General features: G+C 44.9%; 1 protein-coding gene across 1 annotated transcript; it reads left to right on the top strand.

Moving 5' to 3' along the window:
- Positions 1-10,386: 10,386 nt before the first annotated feature.
- Positions 10,387-12,765, top strand: COX6A1 (cytochrome c oxidase subunit 6A1). The gene is made up of 3 exons (XM_079150426.1): positions 10,387-10,544; positions 10,677-10,819; positions 12,499-12,765. The coding sequence occupies exons 1-3, from the start codon at positions 10,436-10,438 to the stop codon at positions 12,580-12,582; spliced, it is 336 nt and encodes a 111-aa protein (XP_079006552.1). The 5' UTR covers positions 10,387-10,435; the 3' UTR covers positions 12,583-12,765.
- The last annotated feature ends 151 nt before the right edge of the window (positions 12,766-12,916 follow it).

Genomic DNA, 12,916 nt, shown 5'->3' with positions numbered 1-12,916 from the left:
TCGCCAGGCCCGGCGGGTCCCCGCCCTCAAGCGGCTTACAGTCTAACTACACAATCTGCCTCATTGGTGAAAGCCTTTGTTTTCACAACGCAAGTAATTTATTACTTGCAGAATTTTCTCTCTCTCTCTCTCTTTTTTTTTTTTTTTTTTTTTGTACCAGGGATTGAATCCAGGGGCGCTTAACCACTGAGCCACATCCCCAATCCTTTCTAATATATATATTTTTTTCATTTTGAAACAGGGCCTCCCTAAATTATTGAGGCTGGCCTTGAACTTGGGATCATTCTGCCTCAGCTTTCGGATTCGCTGGAATTACAGGCCAGCCCCATGGCAGAAGTTTTAAAAAGAAAATTAAAGGCCAGACATAACTTTTGCTAATATGCCCTTGCGGTATTTTCCTATGCAATTTACAAAAAAGAAAGCAGACATTTTGTAATATCCTGTAGCCTGTTTGTTTGGTTTATTTAAACAGTTTTATTGAGATCTAATGTGGGAGGGATCAGTGCTAACACATTTCAATATACCACCTTTTCACATATACATATCCACTTTTGTGTGTGTGGTGGGGGGGGGGGCACTGGGGATCGAACCCAGGAGCACTGAACGACATCCCCAGCCCTCTTTTATTTTATTTTATTTATTTGTTTTTTATACATACCAGGGATTGAACCCAGGGGCACTCAACCACTGAGCCACATACCCAGCCCTTTTTCGTATCTTATTTAGAGACAGGGTCTCATTGAGTTGCCTAATGTGTCGCTGTTGCTGAGTCTGGCTTTGAACTTGTGATTCTCCTGCCTCAGCCTCCCAAACTGCTGGGTTTGCAGGTGTGGGCCACTGCACCCGACTCCCAGTCCTCTTTATTTTTTATTTTGAGATGAGTTCTCCCTAAATTACTGAGGCTGGCTGGCCTCAAGTTTGTGATCCTCCTGCCTTTGTCCTCCCAAGTTGCTGGAATTACAAGCTTGTGCCTCTGTACTTGGTCATCCACGTTTGTTTTGTTTTGTTTTGTTTTCAGTGGATCTTTATTTTATTTACATGCAGTGCTGAGAATGGAACACAGTGCATCTCACATGCTCGGCAAGAGCTCTACCACTAAGCTACAACCCCAGGTCCTTTCACTTTGTTTTGGTTGTTTGTTTGTAATGGTTGATTAATAATACTAATGCAAGTTTGTGGTCCCAGCTATTCCAGAGTTTGAAGCAGGAAATTTGCTTAAGCCCAGGAATTCCAGGCCAGCCTGGGCAATCTAAAAAAATAATAATAATAATAAAATAATATTAATAGTACCAACCAGGCGTTGTGGTGCACACCTGTAATCCCAGTGGCTCCGGAAGCTGAGGCAGGAGGATCACGAGTTCAAAGCCAACCTCAGCAACTTAGTGAGACCCTAAGCAACTCAGTGAGACCCTGTCTTTAAATAAAATACAAAAAAGAACTGGGGATGTGGCTCAGTGGCTAAGTGCTCCTGGGTTCAAAACCTAGTACTATAAAAACAAAAAACAACAAATAGTAATAATACCAATTGTTTACTATTTGTTCATTCAAATGCCAAGTGCTTTACACAAAAGTTCATATTCAGTTCTCCCAATAATCTTAATAGTAGGTACTATTATTTTCCCCATTTGACGAATGAAAAAACAGGCACAGAAAGATGAAACCATTTGTAGAGAAAAACCAACAGAACCAGGAAGACTTCAATGCAGTTTTGTCTGTGCATGGTGGCTCCTGCCTGTCATTCCAGCGACTGGGGAGGCTGAGGCAGGAGGATTGCAAGTTCAAAGCCAGCCTCAACAATTTAGCAAGACTCCAAGCAATTTAGCAAGGACCTTGGCTCAAAAAAAAAAAAAAAAAAAAAAAAAAAAAAAAAAAATTAAAAATTAAAAAATAAAAAATAAAAAAAATGAAAAGTCCTGGGGATGTGGCTTGGAGGTTCAACACCTCTCAGTTCAATCCAATCCCTGGTACAAGAAGAAAAAGAAAAAAATAATCCAGCTTTGGGGACCTGAGTTCCTAACCATTTTGTTATGCCAGCTCTGTGCCAGCCCTCAAGGAAATTCAGAGGAATGGGAGCAGGGGGGACAGGATCTCTTGGAACTCAAAGTGAAAAGGAGAAAATGGAATAGTTTTAGTACAAGGTACATTGAGCTTAAACATCACTGTGGGGCCAGGGGCCAGCGGGCAGGAGGTAACCAGGAAAGGCTGCCTATGGGAGGTGAGGACTGGGTGGGAAGTGCCCACAGAGGTGAGGAATGGAATGTGAAGTGCATTTCCACCCAGGGGACCCACCTGAGCAAAGCCTTGGATTCACACAAGTGTATCCACACCAATGACCACCAGGACAAAGAGGTAATTGAGCACCAAGTTCTACTGGGTTACAGGGAGGGATGATCCTGGAGTCTCCTCCAAAAGGTGACAATCTAGGTAGGCAGAGGTTTGGGAGGTGAACTGTAGAAAAAAAGCAATAACCACACCTCCCTGTGCGCTCTCCGCGTTCCAAGCTCTCTGTCTACACTATCACGTTAAGCTCACAATATCCCTGGAAGATGGTCCGTTATGAGCCCCACTAATAAATGAAGGAAAGAAAGCTCAGAGAGGTAAAGTGGATTGATTGCCCCAGGACCTCCTGGTAGGAAGGGGTAGGGCCAAGTCTCAAAGCCACTTGGCCCAGGGTCTGAATCTAGTGCCCTATTCTGCCTGCCAGGATGAACTGCCTGCCTCCTGTCCCTAGAAAATAGACTCTCACATCCATCCCTCTCTGCAGACCTCTAGGTATGCACAGTCAGGGACCTTTCTAAATTTTAAAGCTGATCTCCTGCCTCCCTGCCTAAAACCAAGGCTTCTTAGTACCCTTTGGATAAGATCCTAACTCAGAGGGCTGGGGGCATGGCTCAGTGACAGAGCACTTGCCCAGCACACAGGAGGGACTATATTGGATCCCCATCAACACAAGAAACATAGAGATCCTCACTCAGCAAGGCCCACAGGCCCCTGTGAGTTCCAGTCCTTGAACCCTTCATCCCCTCACATCTCCAGCCTGAAGGCATTGGTTGGGATTCTAGATTTAGTATTCACATTTTTTTTTTTTTCTTTTTCTGATGGTGTTTACATGGAAAAACTCTATCTCCCTCCCAACCCAAACTTACCCCTGACTCCTTGACTCGTGTGTGTGTGTGTGTGTGTGTGTGTGTGTGTGTAAAAGAGAGTTAGATGTCACCTCCCACAGGAAGCCTTCCTGACTGCCTGCTTCAAAGTCCATACCAAATGCCCCTCTGCTTTGCTTCCATACACCCTGTACCTTCCTCCCTTGAGCATGACAATATCAAGAATTAACCTTTTTTTTTTTTTTTTGACATATTATATTCTCACTCTGTGACCTGGCTGTCCTTGAAATCCTGGGCTCAAGCGATCCTCCTGCCTAAGTCTCCCAAGTACTAGAACAGGCATGTGCCCCCATTCCCAGATCCAACAGTTAACAATTATTAAGTATTCCTTTTTTTTTTTTTTTTGATGGTACTGGGGATTGAACCCAAGGGTGCTTACTACTGGGCCTCCTCCCCAACCCTTTTTATTTTTCATTTTGAGACAGAGTCTCACTAAGTTGCTCAGGGCCTAACCAAGTTGCTGAGGCTGGTTTTGAACTTGTGATCCTCCTGCCTCAGCTTCCTGAGTCACTGGAATTACAAGCATGCACTAGTACACCAGGCTTTTTTTTTTTTTTCTACATTGCTGAGGCTGTCCTTGAACTTGCCATGCTCCTGCCTCAGCCTCCCAAGTAGCTGGGATTACAGGCCTATGCCACTGTGCCTGGCGAAACTTTCACTTTGTGCCAGGCATTGTTAAGGTCACTTGTCTTAACGAAGCAGTTTCTTATAGTGGTTAAATGTGCCACTGAATTTAAATTTTGACTGTGTCACTAATAGGGCAAAACTTAGGCAAATGATTAAATCTTTTTGTGCCTCAGCTGCCTCATCCCTAAAATGGGGATATGAATATCACCTATTTCAGCGAAGTGGTGGTACACAGCTATAATCCCAGCAACTCAGGAGTCTAAGGCAGGAGGACCACAAGTTTAAGGTCAGCCTCAGCAACTTAGCAAGACTCTGTCTCAAAATAAAAAAGACTCGGGATGCTAAATGGTAAAGCACCCCAGGATCAATCCCCAGTAACAACAATGAAAAAGAATAGCATCTATCTCATAAGAGTGCTGTATGACTAAATCAATACAGGTGAAGACCCCATTGCACAGTGAGAGCTAAATAAACGTAATATTGATTACCCCAAGTCCTCACATATTCCAATTCATAAATAAGGCTTTCACTTGACTTACTTCTATAACTAGCAGATCTGGCACTTGAACTTGATGCCATACCCATGCCATTCTGCCTCCCCATTGCAGAACCTATTGCACTGGTTATAACAAACTGTTCACATGCCAGTCTCTCCTTTTAGACTAGGTACTCAACCAGCTGAGCACAGTGGTGCACACATGTAATCCCAGCAGCTCAGGAGGCTGAGGCAGGAGGATCATGAGTGCAAAGCCAGCTTCAGCAACTTATTGAGTCCCTAAACAATTTAGTGAGACCCTGTCTCTCAATAAAATATTTTTAAAAAGAGGGCTGGGGATGTGGCTCAGTGGTTAAGCACCCCAGGGTTCAATCCCCAGTACCAAAAAAAAAAAAAAAAAAAAAAAAAAAAAAAATTGGGAACTCACTCCATAAAGGCCACTGGTGTGTCCCAAGTCTAGGCACACAGTGGAGACCCCTAATTGTATGAATCAAAGATGCTGAGCAGGTCAGATGGAGCTGAAGAAGTGGTTCTTGTTGGAGAGCATTCGACTAGCATGCACAAGGACTCCGGTTCAAATCCCCGGCCCCTCAGAGGGGAGGGGAAAAAAAAGAAAAAAGAAAGATACTCTGAGCAGGTCAGACAAGGTATGGAGAGGGTGGAGGTGGTGGCCACAACTCTCTGGCTTCCCCTGAGCCTGCTGGAAAGATGCCTCAGGACCAGCGCCTTTTCCTAGGATCAGTTGCTTGGTGGACAAATATTTATTGGTCCAGGAATGAAAGGTGCTCTTAGCTGGGAGAAACCAGAATAGAAGGAGCATGTGGGAAACCAGAAAAATGTCCCCTCCAATAAGCCCTGTCCTTGGCTGGACAGCCCCTCCCATCTCACCCCAGCACCTCCCTTCACCACCAGCAGCTGTCCCAGCGTGGAGGTGTTCACCGTCAGCTCCCTGTTTCAAGGAAATAGGGCATCAGAGACAGCCTGAGCGGCCTCAGCCTGAGTGTAAACATCACCAGCTGCCAGAGAGGATGACGTCAAATCCTGGCCTGGCTGGTTATGGCCTTGGAGAGTCTCCTTACACAGAGAGGCTGGGTGTCCTGGGGAGAGTGGCTGGTGTGTCTCAGTGAAAGGTAGCACGTGCCACCTCAGCACCCCAAGAACACATTTGATGGTTCCACCCATTCTTGAGGATGTCTTGAAGTGTTTCTGCTTTCAAAACCTACTGAGGTCAGAAATTTCTAAATAATTTTATTTTTATCAACTTGTATTAATTCTGTATATGAATAGGGATCTGAGTGACATTTTCACACATCCGCCCTCCCCACCAAACACACATCCTTCCCAACCTCTAGTAAGCACTCTTCTCCATTCAGTCAGGGAACCAGAAATTAAGTTGTTCTTTTTCTCACTGATTCCTATTTAGAGCATCAGATCAGCATGAGCTAGACAGGGTGACCTCTTGGAGTTGGTGTGGTTCCTAAACCAAACCCTGTATGATTCTGAGGCTAAGAGAACTAGCTGGAGTTCTCAACTGCGTGGGTCTGCCATTTGCCTAACCTTGAACACTTTCCAGCACATCTCTGATATTTGAAAAAAATGGGGAAAACAGAATCTACCTCATAGGATCATGGTTAGTATTAATATATACTCAGTGAATGCCTATCATGCACCATGTGCCAGTGAATGAAACTGAGTCCCCACCCCTGTGGGGTGTTTGGTGGAGGAAGGCAGACAATAATTCCATGAATATTTAATATAGCAGATGGTGGTGAGCATGATGAAGATGGATAAGGCACCGCAAGGCGGATAGAGTGTCAGGGTGGGGAGGGGCTATTTCTCTTCCATCAGGAAAGATCTCTCGATAAGATGAATTTTAAGCAGAGACTTGAGTGCAATAAGAGAGTAATTCATAGGGCTATCTGGAAAGAAAACTCTGCCAGGCGGAGAAATAAATGTGTGTAAAAATCCTAAGGCAAGAGCGTGCCTGATGTGTTCAAGGAAAGGCAAAAGGGCCAATGTAGCTGGAGAAATGAAGACAGCAGGTGGCGGGGGAGGATGGGATGACGTCAGAGAGGTGATTAGGCCCAGGTTGACAGGGCCTGGTAGCCCACTTTAAGGACTTATTGTTTACTCTGAGGGAGATGGGAGCCATTGAGGACTGCAAGGAGGCAGGGAGTTGACCTGACTTAAAGGAGTCCTCTGACTTTGATGTAGAGAATGGGCAGCAGGGATCTGTTAGGAGGCTGTTGCAATTGTCCAGGTGGGAGATGAGAATGCCTTTGACCAAATGGGCAGCAGTGGGTGGTAAGGAGTCAGATTCTGAGAACAGCTGAAGGAAGAGATGGCAGAATTTGTTGAGGGGTTAGATATGGTGTTTTTTGTTTGTTTGTTTTGCGGTGCTGGGGATTAGAACCCAGGGCCTTGTGCTTGCAAGGCAAGCACTCTACCAACTGAGCTATATCCCCAGCCCAGATATGGTATGTTTGTGGTTGTGTATGTGTGTGTGTCGGGGGTTAGTTAAAGACTCAGATTTGGGCACAAAATAAGTGCTCAATAAATATTCATATTTTCTCCTGATGATTTTGGTTTTCTGGACTATCTAAATTCAGTCATTCAAGACTTTGCAAGTGCTGAGTACACCTGGCAATAACATCACACTTGTTGGGCTGGGGAGATAGCTCAGCTGGTAGAGTGCTTGCCTGGCAAGCACAAGGCCCTGAGTTCGATCCCCAGTACCAAGAAAAAACAAAAACATTACACTTACCATACCTGAGTACGTACTGTGTGCTCCAGCATGTGATGTGATAGGCAGACTCTTTGCTTGACGGTGTGCCTGCAAGGTGTAGGAAAGCCCTATGAGAGAATGAATCTTTTTTTTTTTTTTTTTTTTTTTTTTTTTTTTTGTACAGGGGATTGAACCCAGGGGCGCTTAACCACTGAGCCACATCCCCAATCCCTTTTTTTTTTTTTTTATTGTAAACAAATGGGATACATGTTGTTTCTCTGTTTGTACATGGCATAAAGGCATACCATTTGTGTAATCATAAATTTACATAGGGTAATGTTGTTTGATTCATTCTGTTATTTTTTTCCCTTCCCCCCACCCCTCCAACCCCTCTTTTCCCTCTATACAGTCCTTCCTTCCTCCATTCTTGCCCCCCTCCCGAACCCTAATCCTAACCCTTTTTAATATTTTATTTAGACACAGGGTCTCACTGAGTTGTTGAGGACCTTGCTAAGTTGCTGAGGTTGGCTTTGAACTCATGATCCTCCTGCCTCAGCCCCCTGAGCCGCTGGGATTACAGACATGCACCCCTGCACCTGGTTAGGAGAATGAACACTTTTTGGCAGTGCTCAGGATAGAACCTAGAGCCTTGTGCATGCCAGGCAAGTGTTCTACCACCGAGCTACATTTCTAGCCCACTTGTTGAATTTTTAACAAAGGATATTTTTTATTTAAAACTGTCTTCTCTACTTCATGCAAGCTGCATGAGAGCGATAAGAGCTCTTGTGGACTTCTGCACACCCTAGCACATAGTAGGCACTTTAGTTAACACTAAATGAACACCCTCATTACGTTGAGTAACTTCCCCGGGGTCTTTCATTGGAGGGGTCTCACTAAGTTCCTCACGCGGATCTTTTTTTTTTTTTTTTTTTTTTAATTTTTTTTAGTTGTCAATGGATATTTATTTATTTATTTATTTATTTATTTATATGTGGTGCTGAGAATTGAACCCAGTGCCTCACACATGCCAGGCAAGCGCTCCACCACTGAGCCACAACCCCAGCCCCGCTCTTGCAGATTTTGAAGGTGCCATCCTCCTTCCTGAGTTGCTGGGAATACAGGTGTGCACTACTGTACCAGGTGGAGCTGGGTTTTAATAAATATTTGTTGGACGAAGGGATGAAGAAATGCATACTACAGTCCCATTTTAAAGAGGAAATGTAGTTGGCAGCTGAGAGACCAGCGATTTCAACCTAGGATTCCTGATCCCTTTTGCTTGGACCTGACCTATGGTCAGGCTCTGTGCTTCATACACTCTTTGAGTTTAAGGATACCTAGTGAGTTGATGATTCTGATTACACCATGAAACTTAAAAAGGAAAGATATAATTCTGGATCAGATGGTAAAGCTCTAGTAATATGATCTTAAATGTTTGGGTTCATGAAACTGCATGACTTGAAAGCATTGGTTTCATCTAACTTGCCCCAGGAGATCACATAGGCTATAAGGGAAAAGATGTGAGCTGAGTCTTTGAACACTAAGGGTTCCTGTTTGTCTCCTACCCCAGGGATTCTTAATCTGAAGCACAAATATTCTCAGGAGATCTCCAGATGTACCTTTCCCCCAACATTGCTAAAATGGTGTGTGCTTCCATGCAGGTTAATTTTTTAAAAATTCTTTTGTTTGTTTTTGTGATATTGGGGATTGAATTCAGGGCCTTGGACATGCTAGGCAAGTACTGTACCTAGCTTCTCAAGCTAGCTTCTTTTGTGTGTGTGTGTGAAAAAGCTTCAGAGCTTTCATTACATCCCTAAAGGAGCCTACAATCAAAAAGTTTGCATTGGGTGGGAGGGAGGCAAGAATGGAGGAAGGAGGGACTGTATAGAGGGAAAAGAGGGGTGGGAAGGGGGGGAGGGAAAAATAACAGAATGAATCAAACACCATTACCCTATGTAAATGTATGATTACACGAATGGTATGCCTCTACTTCATGTACAAACAGAGAAACAAGATGTACCCCATTTGCTTACAATAAAAAAAGTTTGCAGTCATCATATATATATATATATATATATATGTATCTTTTTTTTTTTTTTCAGTACGGGGGATCAAATCCAGCTTTGCTCCCATACTTGGCAAGTACTCTGCCACTAAGCCACATCCCCAGCCCCTATACATATATTTTTAAACTTTTATTATCTTATTTATTAAAATTTTTGAGGTGCTGGGGATTGAACCTAGGGCCTGGAGAATTCTAGGCAGTTGCTCTACCACTGAGCCACACCCCCAACCCTACATTTATTTATTTTTTTTAAGCTGCATTTTAAAAACTATATATTTTGGTTGTGGATGGACCTTTATTTTTATTTATTTATTTTTATGTGGTGCTGAGAATGGAACCCAGTGCCTCACACATGCTGGGCACAGCTCTACCACTGAGCTCCAGCCTCCCTACGTTTATTTATTTATTTAATTTTTTTTTTAAATTTTTTAAATTTTTTTTTTAGTTGTAGATGGACACAATATCTTCATTTTTTTAATGTGGTGCCGAGGATCAAACCCAGTGCCTCACACGTGCAAGGCAAGCGCTTCTACCACTGAGCTACAACCCCAGCCACCTACATTTATTTGTAGAAGTGTTTTAGACATGTAGGAGGAAGGAAAAAGATAGAAGGAAAAAAAATGGTCTCTACAATTTTTATTTCTAGAATTCTAAGGGAGAGAAAGCCAGCGTGACCGGAGGGCAGAAGTTGAGGCTGTTGAGCCGGGATTAGAATCCAGATTTCCTGGAACCGATTCTGGTTTCAATCGCTATTCATTCATTCATTCAGCAAATTGTACTCAGCACCTGCTACGTGCCAGGCACGACTCCACATGACACCATTTCCAGACAGAATTGTGAGAATGCGGCGATGGCAAACGCCCGATAACACAGAAGTTGGATTCCGACGGGGGCGGCGAGTCAGAGAAAACACTGCTACAACGATGACAGTGATGATGGTGTCAGGTGCCACGAAAAAAACGCAGTCAGAAGAAGGCGAGGAAGAGGAATGGCACGTTGGCTACGGTGGTGCGCGCTTGGAACTTCCACCGCTGTCCATGGACTTCCATCGAGGGAGCTCCAAAGAGTTGTCGGTGCCCCCAACCCAGGTGGGACCACACGGAGACTGGAGGCAACACGCATGCGCTGGAAGAGAGGGCGAAGCCGGGAGGAACCCGCAGAGCGCATGCTCCCTTTAGCTCGACGACTCGGAGGATTTTGACACGGACTCCTTCGGTCGGGATGATAGCGCGCAGGCTCCGCCGTCTCGTTAATGCTATTGAGAAGGCGTGGTCCAATGGGAACTTCTATTTCAGGTCCTGGTCCCGCCCTCAGAGCTCTTTTCCACTTCCGCTTCCGCCGCTCTGGTGGTCCAGGTCAAAATGGTGGCGGCGGCGGTGTCTGCGTCCCGTCTTTCTAGGCTGCTAGGTCGGTCCCGCCCACAGGTGGGGCGGCCCATGTCGAGCGGCGCCCACGGCGAGGAGGGCTCAGGTACTGGGGCTGGGGTCGGCGGGACGTGTCGCATCCCCACGCTAGCGAGGCGGGGCGGGACTGTGACCTTGGGGGAGGGAGAATGAGATGCGGCAGGTCTGCTGGGGCTGAGTGGTTGTGGCCCCTCTGCAGCTCGCATGTGGAGAGCCCTCACGTACTTCGTCGCGCTCCCGGGGGTGGGAGTGAGCATGCTGAATGTTTTCCTCAAGTCGCACCACGGAGAGCACGAGAGACCCGAGTTCATCGCCTATCCCCATCTCCGCATCAGAACCAAGGTACGCCCTTGCGGTCCTTACGATTGTCCGTTCCCTTTTCATTGTGTATGCCCTAGTCCAAGTTCTTCAAGCTCCAAATGCGTGGGTGCCAGGCGTGTACAGTTTCTTGTTTAAATTTTCGCAGTCGGAATATTTATATGCCCCCATTTCATGGAAGAGAAATACATTTGGGGTCGTATCTTTTTCCCCCCAAGGTCATAACAGTGAATGCCCTTCAGGTTTCCTTTTTTCTGATTCATCCAATGTTCTGCCTTGTGATGCAGTTTTGAAACAGTTGTTTATTGCTATAAAACTTGGGAGATTTGGGAAACCTTTATGGAGTGACATGATCTGAGCATTTGCCAGGTACTAGCTACATAAAGAAGAGAGTGACAGCTTCCTCTACTCCCCAAAATACCTATCTCCTTTTCCCTGTGGCTATTCAGGTATGATAATCATTTGTTTAGTATTATCCTTGGACTCTATCCACTAGGTGGCAGTACTGTCCCCCCACCCCACCCCACCCCAAATGTCTCCAAATACTACCTCATGTACCCTGGAGGGGCAGAAATCACCTTGGGCTGGAAATCATTGCCCTAGAGCAATGCTTTTCAAATGCAGTGAGAAAAGTAATTGAGGGTGGGTTGTAGTTTCCCAGTACAGAGAGTGTTTTAGGTCTGGGATAGAGCCTAAAATCTTATTTAAATGAGTATCTTCTCCACTGTGTTTACTGATACCATTCTGGTGTAGGCGGTTTGAGAATTACACTTTTTTCCTTCTTTACTTTTCTGCAGTGCTGAGGCTGAACCCACAGTCTCACACATACTAGACAAGTGCTCTACCACTGAGCTATATCCCCAACCTGACTCCCTACCACCTCCCCCGCCCAGAGATGGTCTTCACTGGATTGCCCAGGCTGCTCTTGAATTCATGGGCTCAAAAAATCTTCCTGGCTGATTCCATTGGTACAGTTGGTAATCCCAGCAATTTGGGAGGCTGAGGCAGGAGAATTGCAAGTTTGATGCAAGCCTCAACAATTTAGCAAGGCCCTGTCTCAAAATAAAAAATAAAAGGGCTGAGGGATGTCGTTCAGTGGTAACAAACTCCTGGGTTCCAAAAGAAAGAAAGGGAGTGAGAGAAACGAAAGGAAAGGAAGAAGGCTTCCTGCCTCAGCCTCCTTAGTAGTGGGGGGATTACAGGCATGTACCACCATGGCTGGTTTAAGGATTACACTTTCACAAATATAACACTAGATATACTAGTTACCAGGGAGAGTCTTGTGAGTAACAACTAACTTGAGCTTTCTTTTCCTACTTCTACTTTAAGAATGGCCCCTGGGCCAGTGTGGTGGTGCACGCTTAAAATCCCAGCTACTCGGGAGACTGAGGCAGGATGATCTCAGGTTGGTTAGTGGCCATCCTGGGCACCTTGGACCTTATTTCAAAATAAAAAATTTAAAAAGGCCTGGGAATATATTTCAGGGGTAAATCACCAATACTGAAGGAAAAAAAAGAATGGCCCCCCCGGAAGGTAGTTATAGGAGCTCCCTTAAATTATGGGAAGGTTGGAATATGCCAAAAAAAGGATTTAGTTTCCATTTTGCTTTTGTTTTTTTATATATTACCCTTTGTAAGCAGTTCATGGCAATGTTCTTTCTGAACCGTTTTCTGGAAGTATTAACTGACATCTTCATTCCACAGCCCTTTCCCTGGGGAGATGGTAACCATACTCTATTCCATAACCCTCATGTGAATCCACTTCCAACTGGCTATGAAGATGAATAGAGAATCTGGACCATTACCCAGGCACCAGGGACCACAGCACTGGTTTGGACCATTACTCTGCAAGAAGACCAGAAAAGTATACGGGACCTTAAACTCACCTTACTTGTATCAAATGATGACCATTATACTGATCTTCCATCTCTTTGTGGCAGGAGATGGCTTAAATAAATAACTTAAACTTAAGATTGCATTGAGCTGAAAGTTGCTTTTTTTTGAGCGGGGTCGGGGGGCTTACTGGGAATTGAACTCAGGGGCACTCAACCACTGAGCCACATCCCCAGCCCTTTTTTGTATTTTATTTAGAGACAGGGTTTTGCTGTGTTGCTTAGCACCT

The sequence above is a fragment of the Sciurus vulgaris genome (genome assembly GCF_902686455.1).
Source record: "Sciurus vulgaris genome assembly, chromosome: 8".
Taxonomy (NCBI): domain Eukaryota; kingdom Metazoa; phylum Chordata; class Mammalia; order Rodentia; family Sciuridae; genus Sciurus; species Sciurus vulgaris.
This window is presented reverse-complemented; position numbering and strand designations above follow the sequence as displayed.

Bases quoted from the DNA above. Each gene is read 5' to 3' on its own strand.
- COX6A1 (XM_079150426.1), top strand. From the start codon at position 10,436: ATGGTGGCGGCGGCGGTGTCTGCGTCCCGTCTTTCTAGGCTGCTAGGT. The intron at 10,545-10,676 runs GTACTGGGGCTG...GCCCCTCTGCAG, and splicing joins CCACGGCGAGGAGGGCTCAG to CTCGCATGTGGAGAGCCCTC. The intron at 10,820-12,498 runs GTACGCCCTTGC...TTCATTCCACAG, and splicing joins ATCTCCGCATCAGAACCAAG to CCCTTTCCCTGGGGAGATGG.